Source organism: Balaenoptera borealis, assembly GCF_965194805.1.
Source record: "Balaenoptera borealis genome assembly, chromosome: 12".
Classification (NCBI taxonomy): domain Eukaryota; kingdom Metazoa; phylum Chordata; class Mammalia; order Artiodactyla; family Balaenopteridae; genus Balaenoptera; species Balaenoptera borealis.
Genome location: NC_138869.1, coordinates 52421782 through 52443019, shown reverse-complemented (window position 1 = coordinate 52443019; position 21238 = coordinate 52421782). Strand labels below are relative to the sequence as shown.

The window sequence follows — 21238 nt, the reverse complement described above, 5'->3', positions numbered from 1 at the left end:
GGCCCCCACTTGCCGCAACTGGAGAAAGCCCTCTCACAGAAACGAAGACCCAGCACAGCAATCAATCAATCAATCAATCAATCAATTAAATAAATAAATAAAAATAAATAATAAAATATTAAAAATTTTGCATCTTTTTTAGGAAAATGTAATCTTTTGTAGTTATAAAGTAAATACATATTCAAACTGAAGAGATACATTAAGCAATATTTAGAAAACAAAAGATAGAACTAAGCGCAACTTAAAAAAATTTTTTTTTAAATAGGAGGAAACTGTCAAGATAGCTCAATTAAAAAGCCTTTCATCAAATGCTTATTGGTTACCAATACACTGGTGAATCAAACCATCAGTTCCTTGCTATTATGGGCCTTATAGCTAATAAGTAAAAGTTATAATTAAGTAATTATAAGGGTGTAGAGTGCCGTGAAGAAGTATCAGGTATCATGGGAATAAGTACCAGGAGAACCTAACTTTATTGAGGGAGAATGGCTGTGGCAAGATAGACAGCCACTGCCTTCAGGAGGTGATGTTCTTCAGGAGACCTGAAGAATAGGTAATAATTAGCCAGGTGAAATGGGAGGTGGAGATGGTATGGGGAAGAATGGGAGAAGGAATCCAGAGATAGAGGGAACACTGTACTGAGAGTGCCTGGAGGCAGGATGGAGCAGTGTGGTGTGTACTGGCAACTGATGGGGAATCACAGCTGGAGCAGAGAGAGTGAGAGGAGGGGACCATTGAGAAGCAGGGGCTCCGTTTGAATAATTTTAAAATGTGAATAGCCAGAGTTAATCGAAATATGTTTAGGCTACATTCTTTTATATTTACTTCCTCAGCCAAAATATTTAAATCAGAAGCATATTTTTGATGTAGCAACATTGTACTGACATAGAATTTAATAAGCTAATTAAATGTAAAATGAATTGCAACTGGCAGTCTTAAGCCCATTGACCAAGTGGACAACATGGTTAAAATAAGTTTAAGTGTGTCAATATTGGAATTATTTTGTAATGCTCCCTTATGACTGTAATATTCTTATCTTTTGTTAATTAAATAATTAGCACTCTGATTTTGAGTGTTGGAATTTATTAGTATAGAAAGTTAATCTTTAGAAATTAGAATCACTTTCTATCTAAATAGCTGTTTCTACCATTTATTAGCACCAAACTGCAATATAAGATTTTTAGAAATCAAAGTAATTAAGAAAGCTTCTGAAGATTTTGCTGGAGCTTGTGACCGAGTGGGAGTGGAGTGGAGCGGCTGTTGTTGCCGACTCTTTCCTCCTCCCCACGGTCCAGTCAGCTGGTTGACTAGGCCATTGGCCCTCAAGCTGAGACTTGTCTCTTATTTAGTTCTGGGGAGTGCCTGGCCGACATGAGTGATGTAGAGGAGAACAACTTCGAGGGCAGAGAGTCTCGCTCTCAGTCAAGATCTTCAACGGGAACTCCTGCTCATGTAAAATCGGAGAGCAGGTCAGGATCTCGTAGTCCATCAAGAGTTTCCAAACACTTTGAATCCCATTCTCGATCAAGATCAAAATCCAGGTCGGGGTCAAGGAGGCATTCTCATAGACGTTACACTTGATCCAGATCCCATTCTCACTCTCTTAGGAGACGACCTCTAAGTAGGTCCTATACACCAGAATACCATCATCGAAGGAGCCGAAGTCATTCTCCAGTGTCTAACCTTAGAAGACATACAGGCAGCAGGGCAAATCCAGATCCCAACACTTGTCTAGGAGTGTTTGGCCTCAGTTTGTACACAACAGAGAGAGATCTTTGCAAAGTATTTTCTCGATATGGACCATTGAGTGGTGTCAGTGTGGTTTATTACCAGCGAACTGGACGATCACAAGGGTTTGCTTTTGTTTATTTCCAGAGAATAGATGACTCAAAGGAGGCTATGGAAAGGGCAAATGGAATGGAGCTGGACGGTAGAAGAATTCATGTAGATTATTCTATCACCAAGAGAGCGCACATACCTACACCAGACATATACATGGGCAGACCAACTCATAGTGGTGGAGGTGGAGGAGGTGGCAGACGTCAAGATTCTTACTGTGATAGAGGATATGATCGTGGGTACAACAGATATGAAGACTATGATTACCGATACAGAAGATCACCTTCTCCTTACTATAGTCAATACAGATCACGATCAAGGCATCGTTCCTGGCCTTCCCTGGTGGCGCAGTGGTTACGAATCCGCCTGCCAACGCAGGGGACACGGGTTCGAGCCCTGGTCCAGGAAGATCCCACATGCCGCGGAGCAACTAAGCCCATGCGCCACAACTACTGAGACTGCGCTCTAGAGCCCGCGAGCCACAACTACTGAGCCCACGTGCCACAACTACCGAAGCCCACGCACCCTAGAGCCCGTGCTCCACAATAAGAGAAGCCACCGCAATGAGAAGCCTGTGCACTGCAACAAAGAGTAGCCCCCGCTCACCGCAACTAGAGAAAGCCCACGCGCAGCAATGAAGACCCAACACGGCCAAAAATAAAATTAAAAAAAAAAAAAAAAAAAAAAAAGATATCGTTCCTACAGCCCAAGACGCTATTGATAAACAGAGGGGTTGTAGTTGAGGACATCTTTTTCTCTTTCTCTTTTTTTGTTTAATTCTGGATTTCCCCAAGCTTCTGATCCTTCCTACTCCTTAAAAAGAACCCTTAAAAAAATCTTTGGTTTATTTAGCATCTACACTTTGTCAATTGTATTGCTGTTTTCTACCCCTTTTATTATATTCTTAAAGATGTAATTGTTGTCATTTTGGGTAGTGAAACATCTTGAGTAAAAAAGGAACCCCCAGTGTTATGCTTTTGTAAATGATTTTTTGTTTGTTTTTTGCTTTTACAGAAAATTAACTCCTGCCTAATCAAATGAGGAAAGAAATGGTCTTTTTAAAGCTTCTTTTGTGTTAGATATTGTATTAGACATTGTATCAGAGAGCTGCATTTACTACAAACTCCTTTTTTAACTTTCTTTTGGGGAAGTTACTAACATATAAAGTAGTTCAGTCGTGTCAGGTTTGTCTGGGGTGGCATGGAGCAATCAAATAGTTGAGTGTAGAAAGTTTGAAGCTATGGAAGAAAACACTTGGTCATTTCTTTTGAAGAATGGAATTTTTGAACCCTAAAAATTGTGTTGTTTTTTAGAGATAAAAACCTTGTGGACTCCTACAAAACATGTTGTATTTAAAATACATTTGTTAAAACTTAAAAATGTTAAGTGTGATTTTTGTGTTGAAATTATTGAAGTTTAATCAGTGAAGGACAAGCCTTATTATTTATTATTTAGAGGAGTTGTATGCTTTCCTGTTAGAAATTTTGGTATTGGGAAAATGGTTTAAGCAGGCTATTGTATAGAGTCCTTAGAAATAGTGAGGGGAAGGGTAGTCTCCTTTCAGATAAAAGTTAATTTCTTTGGAAAAAAAAAAGAAAGCTTCTGAAAGGAAAAGATGAAGGGACGTCCCTGGTGGCGCAGTGGTTAAGAACCCACCTGCCAATGCAGGGGACACAGGTTCGAGCCCTGGTCCGGGAAGATCCCACATCCGGCGGAGCAACTAAGCCTGTGTGCCACAACTGCAGAGCCTACGCTCTAGAACCTGCGAGCCCCAGCTACTGAGCCTATGCACCACAACTACTGAAGCCCATGCGCCTAGAGCCCATGTTCTGCAACAAGAGAATCCACCGCAATGAGAAGCCCGTGCACTGCAATGAAGAGTAGCCCCCACTCACTACAACTAGAGAAAGCCCATACACAGCAATGAAGACCCAACGCAGCCAAAAATAAATAAATAAATAAATTTATATTAAAAAAAGTCATTCCTACCAAATATTTAAAAAAAGGAAGGGGGCTTCCCTGGTGGCACAGTGGTTAAAAATCTGCCTGCCAACGCAGGGGACACCGGTTCAAGCCCTGGCCTGGTAAGATCCCACATGCCGTGGAGCAGCTAAGCCTGTGCACCACAACTACTGAAGCCCGAGTGCCTAGAGCCCGTGCTCTGCAACAAGAGAAGCCACTGCAATGAGAAGCCCGCGCACTGCAACGAAGAGTAACCTCTGCTCGCCACAACTAGAGAAAGCCTGTGCGCAGCAACGAAGACCTGACGCAGCCAAAAATAAATAAAATAAATTTATGAAAAGAAAAAGTTAAGTCTTAAAATAAAAAAAGATGAAGAAGTACCTGCAGGACTGAAAGGGACGAACTATAGAAATGCAGAAATCTAATTTAATTCACTATGTTAGGGAATTATTTTGTGGTTTAAGGATGCTTTGTCATCTTCTAAGAGATAAAAGGTATGGGACTTCCTTGACCCTGAGCAGGACCCAGGTAAAAAATACCTGTTATTATGAGTGACCAGGGCTTCCCTGGTGGTGCAGTGGTTGAGAATCCGCCTGCCAATGCAGGGGACACGGGTTCGAGCCCTGGTCTGGGAAGATCCCACATGCCGTGGAGCAACTGGGCCCGTGAGCCACAACTACTGAGCCTGCGCGTCTGGAGCCTGTTCTCCGCAACAAGCGAGGCCGCGACAGTGAGTGGCCCGCACACCGTGATGAAGAGTGGCCCCCGCTTGCCGCAACTAGAGAAAGCCCTCACACAGAAACGAAGACCCAATACAGCCAAAAATAAATAAATAAATTTAAAAAAGAAAAGATGACTACCATCTTAAAAAAAAAAAATCATCTTTCTTTTCAAAAAAAAAAAAAAAAAGAGTGACCAGCTTTGGATGGTCAAGCAACAATAGAGGGTATGTCTGTTAATCTGAAATGGAATACTCAGACCAAGCAAATTTTGGCCCCTTTGAAAACTTATATGGCTTAGGAAGACACAAGCAACACCCAGTGGCTAAAGATTGGTTAAAACTTCTTGGTAAAAATACCTGACTAAAATGGGTGAGTTAATTTTGGACTCAAAGAGTGTTTTTTCATAGAAATAAACTGTGCAAATGAACATGTTGACTGAGTAATTAATTTGATTGAGCTACAATTATCAGATTTAACAAGGGTCATTAACCAGCAGCTGCTTCACCACTTTTTCAATTTTTTTTTTAATATTTAGTAATGATTTTCTTGGACAGTTAAAGTTTTGCATTGCTTTTTAAATGTTCTGTGCCATAGCCTATGAAGGCAGACATGAAATGGTTTGGGGGAATAGATAATCTACCTACATTTTAATTTTTTGCTTTGTTATGAAATTTGTACCAAACCCCTCTTGTTTTCCATTATTTAATTTACTTGCTTTTACTCTAAGAAATTCTTGGGTTTCAGTGGACAGTGCTCATCGAGTAGCCTAGGTTGTTAAAATGCAACTTCTTGGGCCCTACCTCAGATCTCTTGAATGACAGTCTATAAGGTCTGGGAATCTGCATTTTAAACTAGTTTGCCAAGTAGTTTCTTCATGTATTAAAGTTCAAGAACAGATTATCCCTGTAGAATATTTCTTCCAGATTGTGCCTAAGGACATAATATTATATATGCTGATATAGCCTTCCCTCATTATTCCTTCTTTTCTTTAGATATTAATTTGAATCATCCAGTGATAAATCTGCAGTTTTCTTTTGCTTAGAATATTTTACTTTCTTCTTTCTCTGAGTTGATATAAAGAATTCTATGTACTTTTGATGTTTGAGGAGGGAGGATTATAGGCACCGTCATCATGTTAGACGCTGCAAGATGCTGAGGAAATCATATGGAAAAGAAGGGGGGACCTTCCAGGACCAATATTTGTCAGTTAAGGAGGAAGGTCTTAGTGGCGTGATCATCCCTCCACCTATAAAAATCATATTGTTGGGAGGGAGACTAAAACTGAAAAGACAAGTTATCCCAGGGAAGAGGGGCCTTCTTATCCAGCCTTGTTTGGTATTTCTGTTCTGGACATTGTCTGGGGATGTGCACTGCTTTAATTTCCCTGTTGATCATTGGATGATGTGAAATCAATTAAAATTTTCTAAGACTTTGAAAAGGAGTTCCTGCTTCAAACTCTTTAAGAATACAGATCTAATAACTTTGGTGTGCCCTAGAGTCTTTGTTACTCCATTTCTTTGATCTTCCAGATTAGAAGTTCCCTGAAAGTCAGCAGTCACATGTTTCTTGACATATTCTGTGGCACCTAGTTCTAGATCGCATATAATGTGACTTAATTGTTGAATGAATAAATTGTGTTTTTAATTCCTAGTAGGGGTTTCTCCCCTTGCGTTCCTTATTTTAGATATTCTTTGTATTACAAACATTTAACTCAGTTGGCATTTATACATATGTCTTCTTACTGAGCAGTTCTTTTTTTTTTTTTTTTAATAAATTTATTTATTTATTTATTTATTTATGGCTGTGCTGGGTCTTCGTTTCTGTGCAAGGGCTTTCTCCAGCTGCGGCGAGCGGGGGCCACTCTTCCTCGCGGTGCGCGGGCCTCTCACTGTCGCGGCCTCTCTTGTTGCGGAGCACAGGCTCCAGATGCGCAGACTCAGTAGTTGTGGCTCACGGGTCCAGTTGCTCCGCGGCATGTGGGATCTTCCCAGACCAGGGCTCGAACCCGTGTCCCCTCATTGGCAGGCAGATTCTCAACCACTGCGCCACCAGGGAAGCCCAGCTGAGCAGTTCTTGTGTGGCCTGGATTTCTCAGAAGAATGAAATACATGCCTGTTGGTATAGTCACTTTGCTTTTTGGGAGTTGATGTGTGATTGGTTAAACTAAACAGAACAAAACTTCTTCCTTAGGCCCCCTTTTTGTGAATCACAGTCTTGTGAATCCCAGCAGTAAAGAGGGGAAAGTGTTAGAAAAAGTTACTTAGAATCTGAAGCCTCCCTGGTTCTTTGTCTATAGAGAGTAAACTGCCTGTCTCCTGCTGGAGGTGGGGAGTGGTCGTCGCTTGGCTTCCAGGGTGGGGAGGAGGGATCTGGGAATCTTATTTTGCCTTATATGAACTTTCAACCAGTTTTCCTGTGTTCAGCCCTTTCCTTCAGTCCCCCCTCACTTTCCCTTATGCGGTCTTTGGTGTTTGTATTCTGAGCCTTTCTGGAGCTCTAGGGTAGGAATTGATATACCTCCTGTGCAGACACTGAAGTTACAGATTTTTTAACTCTGCATAATCAGTTACTTTTTCTGCTTTCTCTCTTCCAGAAAATTAGTGCTATATCTCTTCTGTTATCTTCTTTCTTTTTTATTCTGGGTTTATGCCCTTGTTATCAAGCTTATCAAGTTAGTGGATTTCAAATGGGAGCTAAAGTAAACGTGTTCAATTCTCTAATGTTTTTGAGGATTCCATCTAGACCACTTCTTTCCATCTATTTGGAAGTACATTTTTTTCTTTTTAAGTGTGTGCAATAAAAAGCATCCACCAGGGCATGTTTTCAACAGAAGCATTTGCCAAGAAATGGGCATCCAGTCTTTTCAGTGCAGTTTATGTTATGTTTCAGATTTCTTGGCACAGTTTTTAATATTGGAGATTGTTTTGCTTTGGTTCTGTGATCTTTATGGGCCATTGTACTGCCAGAAATCTTACCAATCTCTAGCAAACTTTTTTTTAATAATCATCAGTTATGGTAGACAGCATTCTGTGACTTTAATTACTATATGGGTGTCTTTTCCCTCCCTGTCTCTGATTTTTAGGAGGAGCATTATTTCCCATCCTGGGAAAAATGGGATTGATAATACATCTGGGCTGTTATTTTAAAAGAACTGCCATTTTTATTCTTTTCATATTTTTCTTTGCCTTACCTGTTTTATTTCTATTACTTATTAACCTGAAACATAATTTTAACCCTTAAATTAGTTTGCATACACATGTGATATTTACTTTCCAAGTTTTCTTATGTAATTTGACCTGCGTTTCAATTGTGTTTTATATCTTTATTTATACAATGTTGCATACTCTAATCTGATGTTGGAAGCCTAGATTGGTTTGTTATATCTTATACTAAAGTGTTATTGATGGGCATGGTTTACCTAGGGATTCTTCAGAGGTGATTAAAAATCCTCTATTACCTTTTTCAGATTCTCATTAGAAGTCTAAAGAAGATGCTGGTGTAACACTACTATTTGGGTATTAGCAGGCTGCTTTCTTAGTTTTAGAGTGGAATCGAGAATAAATTATTACCTTTAAACTTCTGTATTTCCTTATATTTACTATTTTTTCCTTTCTTTCCTACACAGCTAAGTTTATGAAAAGGTTTACATGTGTTTTGATTTAAAAATGGCTCTGAATTATATTGAATGAGTTGAAAAATTATGGAAAACTGTGTCTTCTCTTTTCAGGTTCTGTTCTGGATATTATTAAGCACATTGTGGCAAAGGGGGAACATAAAAGTGGAGTCCTAGATGAAGCTACCATTGCTACAATACTCAGAGAAGTGCTGGAGGGGTTGGAATACTTGCATAAAAATGGACAGATTCACAGGTATGTAAAAGACAACACTCTTCTCTTTTGGATAAGTGCAGTGATAGTTGTGCTATATCATTTCATTGAGGCTATTCCCCATTCTTTTGCACAGTTAATCATAATCTCTGAGTGTTAGCAGGGTTCTTTGTAGTACTAGTTCCAGTACATTGTGGTTACACAGCTAGTAAGCATTTGAAAGTAACAAGTACTTTAGTCAAATTGGAAACTCTAGAAACAGGAGAAATTCCTAATTTCCTATGGGAGTCAATCATTGCAATCACTGATAACATTTTGGAATATTCTTTTCCAGTTTCTTTTATACGCTTACAGATATTTAAAACAAAACTGTATGTATAATTTTGTTTCTTTTTTGTTTCCTTTATGTTATATCTTGACTATTTTCTCAAATTATTAAAAGCTTTTGTAAAATCACTTTTTAAAATTAAAAATTATTATTTTTTTTTAAATAAAATGACATTTGAAAACCTGTGTAACATTTCATGGTTCAAGTATTTCTGGCTAATTATATCTATTCGGTCCCTGCGTACAGATAACAAGAATTGTTATCTGTACAAATGGTGGTAGATTCTGGGTTAGTACAAATTTGTTTAGTCCCTGGATTTGGTTTTCCTTCATTTGAAGATATATTTATTTCCCCATCATTTCTGAAGGATAGTTTCCCTGGATATAAGAATTTGTAGTTGACAGTTCTTTTCTTTCAGCACCTGAAAGATGCTGTGGTACTTAATTGGGACCTTCATGGTTTCAGATGAGAAATCTGTCATGTGAATTGGTGTTCTTAGGCAATATGTTGCTTTTCTCTGGCTACTTTCAAGACTGTTTCTTCGTGGGACTTCCATGGCGGTCCAGTGGTTAAGACTCTGCGCTCTCAATGCAGGGGACACAGGTTCAATCCCTGGTCGGGGAACTAAGATCCCACATGTCACATGGCGTAGCCAAAAAAAAAAAAAAAAAGATTGTTTCTTTTTTTTTTTTTTAAACTATTTATTTATTTATTTATTTTGGCTGCGCTGGGTCTTAGTTGCCGCATGCAGGATGTTTTTAGTTGCAGCATGCAGACTCTTAGTTGCAGCATGCGGACTCTTAGCTGCGGTATGCGGGCTTCTTAGTTGTGGCATGCAAACTCCTAGTTGCAGCATGCATGCGGGATCTAGTTCCCAGACCAGGGATCGAACCCAGGCCCTCTGCATTGGGAGCTCAGGGTCTCATCCACTGGACCACCAGATAAGTCCCAAAGTTTGGTGTTGACAAGTTTAATTATGATATGTCTTAGTGTGGGTTTCTTCACGTCTATCCTGTTTGGGGTTCCTAACCTTCTTGAATCTATAAGTTTTTGTCTTCACCAATTTTGGGAAGTTTTCAGCCATTATTTCTTTGAATACCTTTGCAAGCTGTTTTCCCTCATCTTCTTCTGGGACTCTAATGATGGAAATGTTAGATCTTTTGTTATTGTACCATATTGTGCCATAATCCCTGAGGCTCAGTTTTCAGCCTATTTTTACTCTGTTCAGATTGAGTAAATTTTCTTGATTTGTTTTCAGGTTTGCTGATTCTATCCTCTGTCCTCTCCATTCTACTCTGGAACCCATTCCTTGAGCTTTTTATTTCAGTTAGTGTAGGTTTTCAGTTATATAATTTTTATTTGGTTCTTTTTTATAGCTTTTATTTTTTTTGCTGAGATTTTCTGTTTTTCATTTGTTTTGAGAATTCCAAATTGCATGTTAGAAGCATTTTCATGATGGCTGCTTTAAAATTCTTGTCAAATAATTCCAAAACCTGATTCATCTTTGTGTTGACATCATTTAGTTGTCTTTCCTTTTTGAAGTTTTTCCTGGTTCTTGGTATGTTGAATGATTTTTTTTTTAATTTTATCATGGATGTTTTGGATGTTATGTTAGGAGACTCTTGATCCTATTGAAATAATAATATACAGAAATAATATATTTTAGCAGGCAATTGCCCTGATTTTTTAGAGCCCTTGCAGTGTTTGTTGTTCTGGTTTGTTTTGTTCCTGTGGCACTGCTGGGGCTCTCTTCTCAATCCCTGCTGATGCCACCCATTGGAGTAGAGTGCCCTTCCCCAGGCCTGGTGCTGCTAGGTGGAAGGTGGGAGATAGTGGCTGTGCCTGTGGATCTGTGAGCACTTCTTGGGCTCACCTTGTGGACCAGGCCACCTGGCCGCAATCGGGCTCCCACTCATTCTGTGGTATTGCCTGTGGACATGAAAGGCACTTTTCTGGACCACCTTTTGCTACTGAGTGGGGAGTTGGGAGACACTGGGTCTGGGTCATCCTTTGCCAGTGTGTAGAGCAGCGGTCCCCAAACTTTTTGGCACCAGGGACTGGTTTCATGGAAGACAATTTTTCCACACACTGGGGTGGGGTTGGGGGAATGGTTTAGAACAGGCCACAGCCCAGTACCAGTCTGCGACCCTGGGGATTGGGGACCCCTGGTGTAGAGGACCAAGAGGTGCCAGACCTGGGTCACTTTCTGCTGCTGGGTGGAAGAATGGGAGATATTGGCTGGGCCTATCGGTGGTGCTGGTGTAGGCAGCATGGGCCTACCTGCTGCACTAGATGTGGATTGGGCACTGGAGTTTCCTGTCTGGTCTTCATTGGCACCTCTGGTTCTGGCCTAGTGGGTCAGCCTTCCACTCCAGCTATGTAGTCAGGGATGGGGTCCCTGTTAGGTCTGAGCTGTGCTGCCCCTTTCCTGATCCTTTGGCCACAGAGAGCAGGCTTAGAGCTGCTTCTTCTTCTTTTTTTTTTTTTTTTTTTTAGTTGTTTCTTTTTTTATACTGCAGGTTCTTATTAGGCATCAATTTTATACACATCAGTGTATACATGTCAATCCCAATCGCCCAATTCAGCACAACACCATACCCACCCCATCGCAGTTTTCCCCCCTTGGTGTCCATATGTCCGTTCTCTACATCTGTGTCTCAACCTCTGCCCTGCAAACTGGCTCATCTGTACCATTTTTCTAGGTTCCACATACATGCGTTGATATACGATATTTGTTTTTCTCTTTCTGACTTACTTCACTCTGTATGACAGTCTCTAGATCCATCCACGTCTCAACAAATGACTCAATTTCGTTCCTTTTTATGGCTGAGTAATATTCCATTGTATATATGTACCACATCTTCTTTATCCATTCGTCTGTTGATGGGCATTTAGGTTGCTTCCATGACCTGGCTATTGTAAATAGTGCTGCAATGAACATTCGGGTGCATGTGTCTTTTTGAATTACGGTTTTCTCTGGGTATATGCCCAGTAGTGGGATTGCTGGGTCATATGGTAACTCTATTTTTAGTTTTTTAAGGAACCTCCATATTGTTCTCCATAGTGGCTGTATCAATTTACATTCCCACCAACAGTGCAAGAGGGTTCCCTTTTCTCCACACCCTCTCCAGCATTTGTTGTTTGTAGATTTTCTGATGATGCCCATTCTAACTGGTGTGAGGTGATACCTCATTGTAGTTTTGATTTGCATTTCTCTAATGATTAGTGATGTTGAGCATCTTTTCATGTGCTTCGTGGCCGTCTGTATGTCTTTGGAGAAATGTCTATTTAGGTCTTCTGCCCATTTTTGGATTGGGGTGTTTGTTTCTTTAATATTGAGCTGAATGAGCTGTTTATATATTTTGGAGATTAATCCTTTGTCCGTTGATTCGTTTGCAAATATTTTCTCCCATTCTGGGGGTTGTCTTTTCGTCTTGTTTATGGTTTCCTTTGCTGTGCAAAAGCTTTTGTCCTTGTCCCCACGGTGAAACAGAGCCACCCCCCGCCTCCGCAGGAGACCCCCCAACACCAGCAGGTAGGTCTGTTTCAGTCTCCCCCAGGGTCACTGCTCCTTCCCCTGGGTCCCGATGCGCACACTACTTTGTGTGTGCCCTCCAAGAGTGGGGTCTCTGTTTCCCCCAGTCCTGTCAAGGTCCTGCAATCAATTCCCACTAGGCTTCAAAGTCTGATTCTCTAGGAATTCCTCCTCCCGTTGCCGGACCCCCAGGTTGGGAAGCCTGACGTGGGGCTCAGAAGCTTCACTCCAGTGGGTGGACTTCTGTGGTATAAGTGTTCGCCAGTCTGTGAGTCACCCACCCAGCAGTTATGGGATTTGATTTTTCTCTGATTGCGCCCCTCCTACCATCTCACTGTGGCTTCTCCTCTGTCCTTGGACGTGGGGTATCCTCCTTGGTGAGTTCCAGTGTCTTCCTGTCGATGATTGTCCAGCAGCCAGTTGTGATTCTGGTGCTCTCGCAAGAGGGAGTGAGAGCACGTCCTTCTACTCCGCCATCTTGGTTAATCTCCTCTTTTTTTTTTTTTGGTCTATGCCTATTGACAGTTCTGGGTTGCAAGACTGTAATACCCAGTCCAGGATATATGAGATTGAAAGAAAACTCAGGGAAGTGGTATAGTGCTATGTGAAAGTGGACTTGGATTAGTTGTAAATGTGTAGAGCAAACTCTAGGGCAACCACTAAAAAAGGAAAAATAGAAGAATTAATATGCTAAGAGAGGAGAGAAAAATAGAATCATATAAAATGCTCAATTAAAACCAAAGAAATCAGAAAAAGAGTGGAAGAACACAACAAGATATAACATTTAAAATCACCTACTTTTAAGGAACTACAAAAATAAGAACAGACTGAGCCCAGAGTTAGCAGAAGGAAGTTAAATAAAAACATTACAGTGGAAATATATGAAATACAGACTAAAAAGACAGTTGAAAAGGTCAGTGAAACCAGTTTTTAAGAACTGGTTTCTGAAAAAGATAAATAGACAAATTGTTAGCTAGACTCACCAAGAGAAAAAGAGAGAGGACTCAAATAAATTAAATTCAGAAATGAAAGAGGAGACATTACAGCTGATACCACAGAAGTATAAGGGATCATAAGAAACTACTATGAACAATTATATGCCAACAAATTGTACAACCTAGAAGAAATGGATAAATTCCTGGAAACATACAATCTACCAAGATTGAATCATGAAGAAATAGAAAATCTAAATGGACCAATTACTACTAAGGAGATCAGTTCAATAATCAAAAACCTCCCAACAAAAATCCAGGACTGATGGCTTCACTGGTGAATCTTACCAAATATTTAAAGAGGAACTTACAATAATCCTTCTCAAACTTTTCCAAAAACTAGAAGAGGAGGAAACATTAGAAACTCATTTTACAAGGCCAGCATTACCCTGATACCAAAGCCAGACAAGGACACTACAAGAAAAGAAAATTACAGGCCAATATCCTTGATAAACGTATACGCAGAGATCTTCAACAAAATGTTAGCAAACAAAATTCAACAATATGTTAAGAGGATCATACAGCATAACTAAGTGGGATTTATTCCAGGGATGCAAGGGTGGTCCAGCATCTGCAAATCAATCAATCACTATGATACACCACTTTAACAAAATGAACGATAAAATCATGGTCATCTCAATAAATGCAGAAAAAGCTTTTGACAAAATTCAACATCCTTTCATAATGAAAACTCTTGACAAACTGGGTATAGAGGGAATGTACCTTAACATAATAAAGGCCATTTATGATAAGCCCACAACAAACATCATACAAAAAATGATACTGGACCTCTATCTTATACCATACAGAGGAATCAACGCAAAATGGATTAAAAACATGAACTTAGGACCTGAAACTATAGAACTCCTAGAAGAAAACATATCCTTGACATTGGTCTTGGCAATGATTTTTTGGATTTGACACCAATAGCAAAGGCAACAAAAGCAAAAACTTTAAAAACTAGACCACATCAAACTAAAAAGCTTCTGCACAGCAAAGGAAACCATCAAAAAAGTAAAAAGGCAACCTACTAAATAGGAGTAAATATTTGCAAACCACATTCTGATAAGGGGATAACATCCCCAAAATAGGAGGAACTCATACAACTCAGAGGCAAAAAAATAAAAACAACCCAATTAAAAAATGGGAAAAGGACCTGAATAGACATTTTTCCAAAGAACACATATAAGTAGCCAACAGATACATGTGAAAAAGGTGATCAACATTACTAACCATTGGGGAAATGCAAATCAAAACGACAATGAAATATCATCTCACGCCTGTTAGGATGTCTGTTATCAAAAAAACAAGATATCGGAATTCCCTGGTGGTCAAGTGGTTAGGACTCCGTGCTTTCACTGCCAAGGGCCAGGTTTCAATCCCTGGCCAGGGAACTAAAATCCCACAAGCCGTATGGTGCAGCCAAAAAACAAAACAAAACAAAAAGACAAGATATCAGATGCTGTCAAGGATATGGAGAAAGGGAACCCTTGTGTACTGATGTTGGGAGTGTAAACTGGTACAGCCACTGTGGAAACAGTATGGAGGTTCCTCAAGAAATTAAAAGTAGAATTACAGGAGACTTCCCTGGCGGTCCAGTGGTTAAGACTCTGCACATCCAATGCAGGGGGCACAGGTTTGATCCCTGGTCTAGCAGCTAGGATCCCACAAGCCGTGTGGCACAGCCAAAAAAAAAGAATTACAATAAGATCCAGAAATCCCATTGCTGGGTATACGTCCAAAAGAAATGAAGTCATTATCTCAAAGAGATATCTGTACTCCCATATTCAGCATTATTCACAATAGCCAAGATATGGAAACAACCTAAGTGTGTGTCATGGATGAATGGATAAAGAAATTGTGATACACACACACATATACACACACACACACACACACACACACACGTACAATGGACTTTATTCATCCATAAGAAGGAGGAAGTCCTGTCATTTGTGACAACATGGATGAACTTGGAGGGCATGCTATGCTAAGTGAATTAAGCCAGACAGAGAAAGACAAATACTGCATGGTATCACTTAATATGTGGGATCTTAAAACACACACACACACACACACACACACACACACACACACACACACACACACACACACACAGTTAAATTCATTGAAATAGAGAGTAGAAAAGTGGTTGCCAGGGGCTGAGTGGGTGAGGGAAACAGGGAGAGGTTGGTGAAAGTAGAAACTTTCAGTTATAAGATGAATAAGGTCTGAGGATTTAATGTATATCATGTTGACTATAGTGGATAACACTGTATCATATTATTGCAGTTTGCTAAGAGAGTAGGATTTAAATGTTCTCAAAAAATAAGAGTAAATATGTGAGGTGATAAATGTGTTAATTAACTCTATGGAGTTAATCCTTTCCCAGTGTATATGTGTACCAAACCATCACATTGTACACTTTAAATATCTTACAGCTTTATTTATATCTTACAAATTTATTTATCTTACAATATATCTTATTTATTTATATCTTACAATTTTATACCTCAGTTAAAAAAAAAGTCACCTACTTAACCCTAATCCGTCAGCAAACAGACAAGCAAAGGCCCAGAAAAGTAACTGATCAAAGATCAGGTGACTACCAATTTGTAAAACTGAGGTTTTAAGGAGTAATCAGAATATGGAGGAAAAAAGCAAGGTATTCCCTCCCCCTACACACAAACTTTTGATTAGATTACCCTGAGAGTAGAAGCATTTTAAAGAAAATCAATGTATAGTAAGTGAAATCAGTCATCTATAGAAGCATCTCATTCTAGGAAAAATGAATAATTCTTTCCAGTTGTTTAAGTTTTTTCCACCTGCTTAAGTCTTACAAAGGAAACAAACTTTTTTAAAATTAATTAATTTTTATTTTTGGCTGCGTTGGATCTTCATTGCTGCGCACGGGCTTTCTCTAGTTGTGGTGAGTGGGGGCTACTCTTTGTTGCGGCTCATGGGCTTCTCATTGCAGTGGCTTCTTTTTTTTATTTTATTTTATTTTATTTTATCTTATTTTATTTTATTTATTTTATTTTTGGCTGCATTGGGTCTTCTTTGCTGTGCGCGGGCTTTTCTCTGGTTGCAGTGAGCGGGAGCTACTCTTTGTTGCCGTGCACGGGCTTCTCATTGCGGTGGCTTCTCTTGTTGCGGAGCACAGGCTCTAGGCGCACAGGCTTCAGTAGTTGTGGCACGGGGGCTCAGTAGTTGTGGCTTGCAGGCTCTAGAGCGCAGGCTCAGTAGCTCAGTAGTTGTGGTGCACGGGCTTAGTTGCTCTGCGGCATGTGGGATCTTCCCAGACCAGAGCTCAAACCCGTTTCCCCTGCATTGGCAGGCGGATTCTTAACCGCTGTGCCACCAGGGAGCGGTAGCTTCTCTTGTTGTGGAGCATGGGCTCCAGGCACGCAGGCTTCAGTAGTTGTGGCACATGGGCTCAGTAGTTGTGGCTCGCGGGCTCTAGAGCACAGGCTCAGTAGTTGTGAGGGCTCAAACCTGTGTCTCCTGCATTGGCAGGTGGATTTTTAACCACTGCGCCACCAGGGAAACCCCAAACTTTCTTTTTATGAGGATAAAAGAGAGTAATTGATTCTAAGGAATAACATGTAAACTAGAAATCTTGGAAACACTGAAAGTATATTCTTAAGACAATAGGATTTTTCATCTAAAATTGTACGTAATCAGTTGTTTTGTACCTAGTTAAAATAATGTGTTAACAAATGACTGAAAAGGGGGCATGACCAAAGGGTAAATGTTTAGGAATTTATTTCCCACACTGTCAAGGGAAAAGGTGCCCTGAAAAACAGGATTCCTGTCCTCTGAATGGTGATAACCCTGTGGATACATACCTTGATACCAGCAATGAACATAATTCAGTTAATACCTCAGTTCTGATTCCATGTTCATCAAATAATCTTCTAGAAGGACATATGCCATAGACTGCTAATTGGCCCCTAATATGTCTCCCCTTGTTTTAGAATTAAAAGAAAAAAGACATTTTTTACTAGGCACGTGAACATCCAGAGGAAAGGCAACATTTCATAGCCTCCCATGCAGGCCAGATTTGACTGTGTGATTTCGTTTCTAGCCACTGTGATGAAAACAATAGTGTTCCCTTAACAGGTTTTATCAGTCCCAGCACCACTGACTTTTGGGCTGGGCAATTCTTTGTTGCAGGGGCTATCCTGTGCGTTATAGAACAGATCTAGCAGCATATCCGGCTTCTACCTATTACATGCCAGTAGCGCACACACGTACACACTGCCCCCAGTGCCCATTGCGACAACCTAAAATATCTCTAGACATTGCCAAATACCCTGAGAACCACTGCTCACAGAAAGTGACATAACCTCTATTTGCCCTTTCCTTCCTTCCATTGAAATGTGGATGTGGTAGTAAGGCATCTTGGACTGTGCAGCAAGAACTTAGAGATGGTAGAGCAATAAAATATGAGGAACCTGAATCACCAACTCTGTGGAGTTACCATGCTGAACTGATGTCACTCATGCCCAGACTGTCATGTGAGAGGAAAAAAAATTTATTTTACCACCATATAGATCATCAGTGATTGACAGACTCTGGCCCACAGGATGAATGCAGCCTGATGCCTGTTTTTTTTTTTTTGGTTTCTTTTTTAAAACACAGCCATGCACATTTTAGCACTACAGAGAAAAAGTAGTGGTGACAGATATCATCTGCCCCACAAACACTATTTACTATCCGGCCCTTTAAGAAAATGTTGACCCCTGGTGTAGATAATAATGACAGCTAGCATTCACTGCAACTTGTGTGTTAAATACTTTTTTTTTCTTTTTAAATATTTATTATTTGGCTGCGCCAGGCCTTAGTTGCAGCATGTGGGATCTTTAGTTGCAGCATGTGAACTCTTAGTTGCGGCATATGGGGTCTAGTTCCCTGACCAGGGATAGAACCCGGGCCCCCTGCATTGGGAGCATGGAGTCTTAGACACTGGACCGCCAGGGAAGTCCCTAAATACTTTTCTAAGTGTATTTTCTACCTTAACCTGATTTAATCTTCACAATTATTTTATGAGTTGGTACTATTTTTTAAAAGTTAATTAATTAATTAATTTTTGGCTGCGTTGGGTCTTCATTGCTGCACATGGGCTTTCTCTCTAGTTGCGGTGAGCAAGGCCTACTCTTTGTTGCCATGCGCCTACTTCTTACTGCGGTGGCTTCTCTTTGTGTGGAGCACAGGCTCTAGGCACGTGGGCTTCAGTAGTTGTGGCACACAGGCTCAGTAGTTGTGGCTCACAGGCTCTAGAGCACAGGCTCAGTAGCTGTGGCACACGGGCTTAGTTGCTCCGCGGCATGTGGGATCCTCCCGGACCAGAGCTCAAACCCATGTCCCCTGCCTTGGCAGGTGGATTTTTTTTTTTTTAATAAATTTATTTATTTTTGCCTGCATTGGGTCTTCGTTGCTGCGTGCGGGCTTTCTCTAGTTGTGGCGAGCAGGGGCTACTCTTTTCGGTCTTTTTTGGCTGTGTAGGGTCTTTGTTGCTGCGCGTGGGCGGCGAGCAGGGGCTACTCTTCATTGCGGTGCGTGGGCTTCCCATTGGGTAGCCTCTCGTCGCAGAGCACGGGCTCTAGGCACGCAAGCTTCAGCAGTTGTGGCACTCAGGCTCAGTAGTTGTGGCACACGGGCCCAGCTGCTCCACGGCACGTGGGACCTTCCCAGACCAGGGCTCGAACCCGTGTCCCCTGCACTGGCAGGTGGATTCTTAACCACTGTGCCACCAGGGAAGCCCCTGGTACTATTATTATTCCTATTTTACAGATGAGGAAACCAAGGTAAAGAGAGTTAAGTAACTTGCCAAAGGTCACCCAGCTAGTGACAGAGCTGGGATCTGAATTTAGCAGTCTACTTCCAAAGTCTTCTAGGAAATATTGTGCTAATCAGTGAAGCTGGGCATACATTGATTTAAATATCAATTATAGTTTTTAGTTACTAACTCAATAGAATTTAGATCTGCCACTGAATTATTATTCTTTAAATATGCAATTGTTATCTTATTTAACATATCTGTATCTCTATTTTTAAAAGTCAAAGTCCTCACTTCAGAACATGGATAGAAGTATATTCTTTTCCCTAAACCTTTACATATGCAGACTGTATATAGTCAATGGTAAAATTAACCCAAAATACACACTGAAATACAGGTTAAGTTCACTGTCTTTTTTAGAAAGCAATAAAGTTGACTTACATCAAGTTCAGGCACAAATTCAATCTGTGCTCAATTTTGTATGACTGTAACATCTACTTTGTTAAATTTATCAGCTCTCATTTAGCTAAATGAGTAAAAGGGACCAAAAATATTGAAAGAAATAGTGACCTGAAACTTCCAAATTGGAGGAAGAACATTAATCTACAAATTTAAGAAGCTTAACGAACCACAATTAAGATAAATACAAAGAGATCTATACCCAGACACATCATAGTCACACTATTGAAACCTAAACACAAAGAGAATATCTTGAAGGCAGCAAGAGAAAAACAACTTATCATGTAGGGGGAGTGCTATAGACTGAATGTTTGTGTCCCCTCAGAATTCATATGTTGAAACCTAATCCTCAATGTGGTGGTATTTGGAGGTGGAGCCTTTGGGAGGTACATAGATCATGAGGGTAGAGCCCACATGAATGGTATTAGTGTCCTTATAAAAGAGACCCCAGAGAACTCCCTTGCCCCTTCTACCTTGTGAAGATACAGCGAAAAGGTGGTCACCTATGAACAGGGAAGCAGCTCCTCACCAGGCACCAGATCTGCCCCTGCTTTGATCTTGGACTTTCCAGCCTCCAGAACTGTGAGAAATAAATGTTGGTTGTTTAAGTTACCCAGTCTGGTATTTTTGTTATAGCAGCCTGAACAGACTAAGACAGAGCATCAGTGTGATTAGGAGTTGACTTCACATCAGAACAGTGGAGGCCAGAAGTTAGTTGAAGTTAGCCCTACAACACTAATGACTCCTTTGAACTATAGTCCTCTGCGATTGAAAGATATTTTATAGGTACATACAGGTTCAGGATTGTTATCTCCTTGGTAAATTATTCCCTTTTTTTTGTTGTTATATAATGACACTTTTTATTCCTAGAAATGCTTTTGTATTAAAGACAGGTATTATTTTAATATGGCTTTACTGGCTTGCCTTTGGCAAGTATATGTTTCATTGTGGCTCAGTCTTCCCAGGGTCCTAGGTTTATGAAGGGGTCTCAGTTCTCTTTCTCAACCTTAAGCTAGCCCAATGCCATGTTTTCTGTTTATGGGTGGATTTTAAAGCCTGAGCTCCCTAGCTATTTGGGGGAGTATCTCTGTTCTGTCTCCCAAGGCTTACTGCTCTGCTCTTAAGTGTCCTTTTCATTTCTGAAGATTGAAGATTTCCTTTTCTTTATTTCATGTTCATTTATGTGGCAGTTTCCCCCCCCTAATTAATCCAGCATTTCTGTGTGTTTGGAGAAGGGGAATGGTGTATCTTGGGGCCAAGGCCTGGGTAGTAAGTGATGAAAGTCTCTACCGTGTTGCTGGAATGGAAATTCTCTTACACATAAAATCAGAGAAGCTCAGTGTTGGCTTCATATTGGAATCACCTGGGAAACTTTAATAAGTACTGATTCCTGGATCCACTGCCAGAAATTCATTAAACTGGTCTATGATGAGGCCTTGGCATTGGGACTTCTGAAAGTTCCCCAAGAGATCCTAACATGCAGCCAAGGCTAAGAACCCTACTTACACTTTAGCCGAGATGCACTGAGATTTCAACAGGAGAAGGTTGGGATAAAGTTGTTTTACTGGGAAACAGAGATGGATGTTTTTAGTAGGTTTTGTCACTTCTCATATCTTTAGAGTCCAATTGTTATTTCAGGTAGATTTGTGTCCGTCTGGTGGATTAGGTCAAATAATTTTACTCTGTTTCTACTGTGTTTTCTCCTTGACTCCCCAGGCTTTAGAGGTTTTGACTAGGGTGAACAGGTCTCTAATTAGACTTACACTTTTCTCTCTGTATCTACGTACCCAAA

General features: G+C 40.4%; 1 protein-coding gene and 1 pseudogene across 2 annotated transcripts in view; both read left to right on the top strand.

The window, feature by feature from the left end:
* The window catches only part of OXSR1 (oxidative stress responsive kinase 1), a 99611-nt gene that overhangs the window by 28879 nt on the left and 49494 nt on the right, over positions 1-21238 (top strand). Inside the window, exon 4 of the mRNA XM_082348628.1 lies at positions 8251-8392. Coding sequence (XP_082204754.1) covers positions 8251-8392 — 142 coding nt within the window. The remainder of the gene's footprint in view (positions 1-8250; positions 8393-21238) is intronic.
* Positions 118-8241, top strand: LOC309608495 (transformer-2 protein homolog alpha pseudogene; annotated as a pseudogene). Its single transcript has one exon. The product of its transcript is annotated as a transformer-2 protein homolog alpha pseudogene (transcript).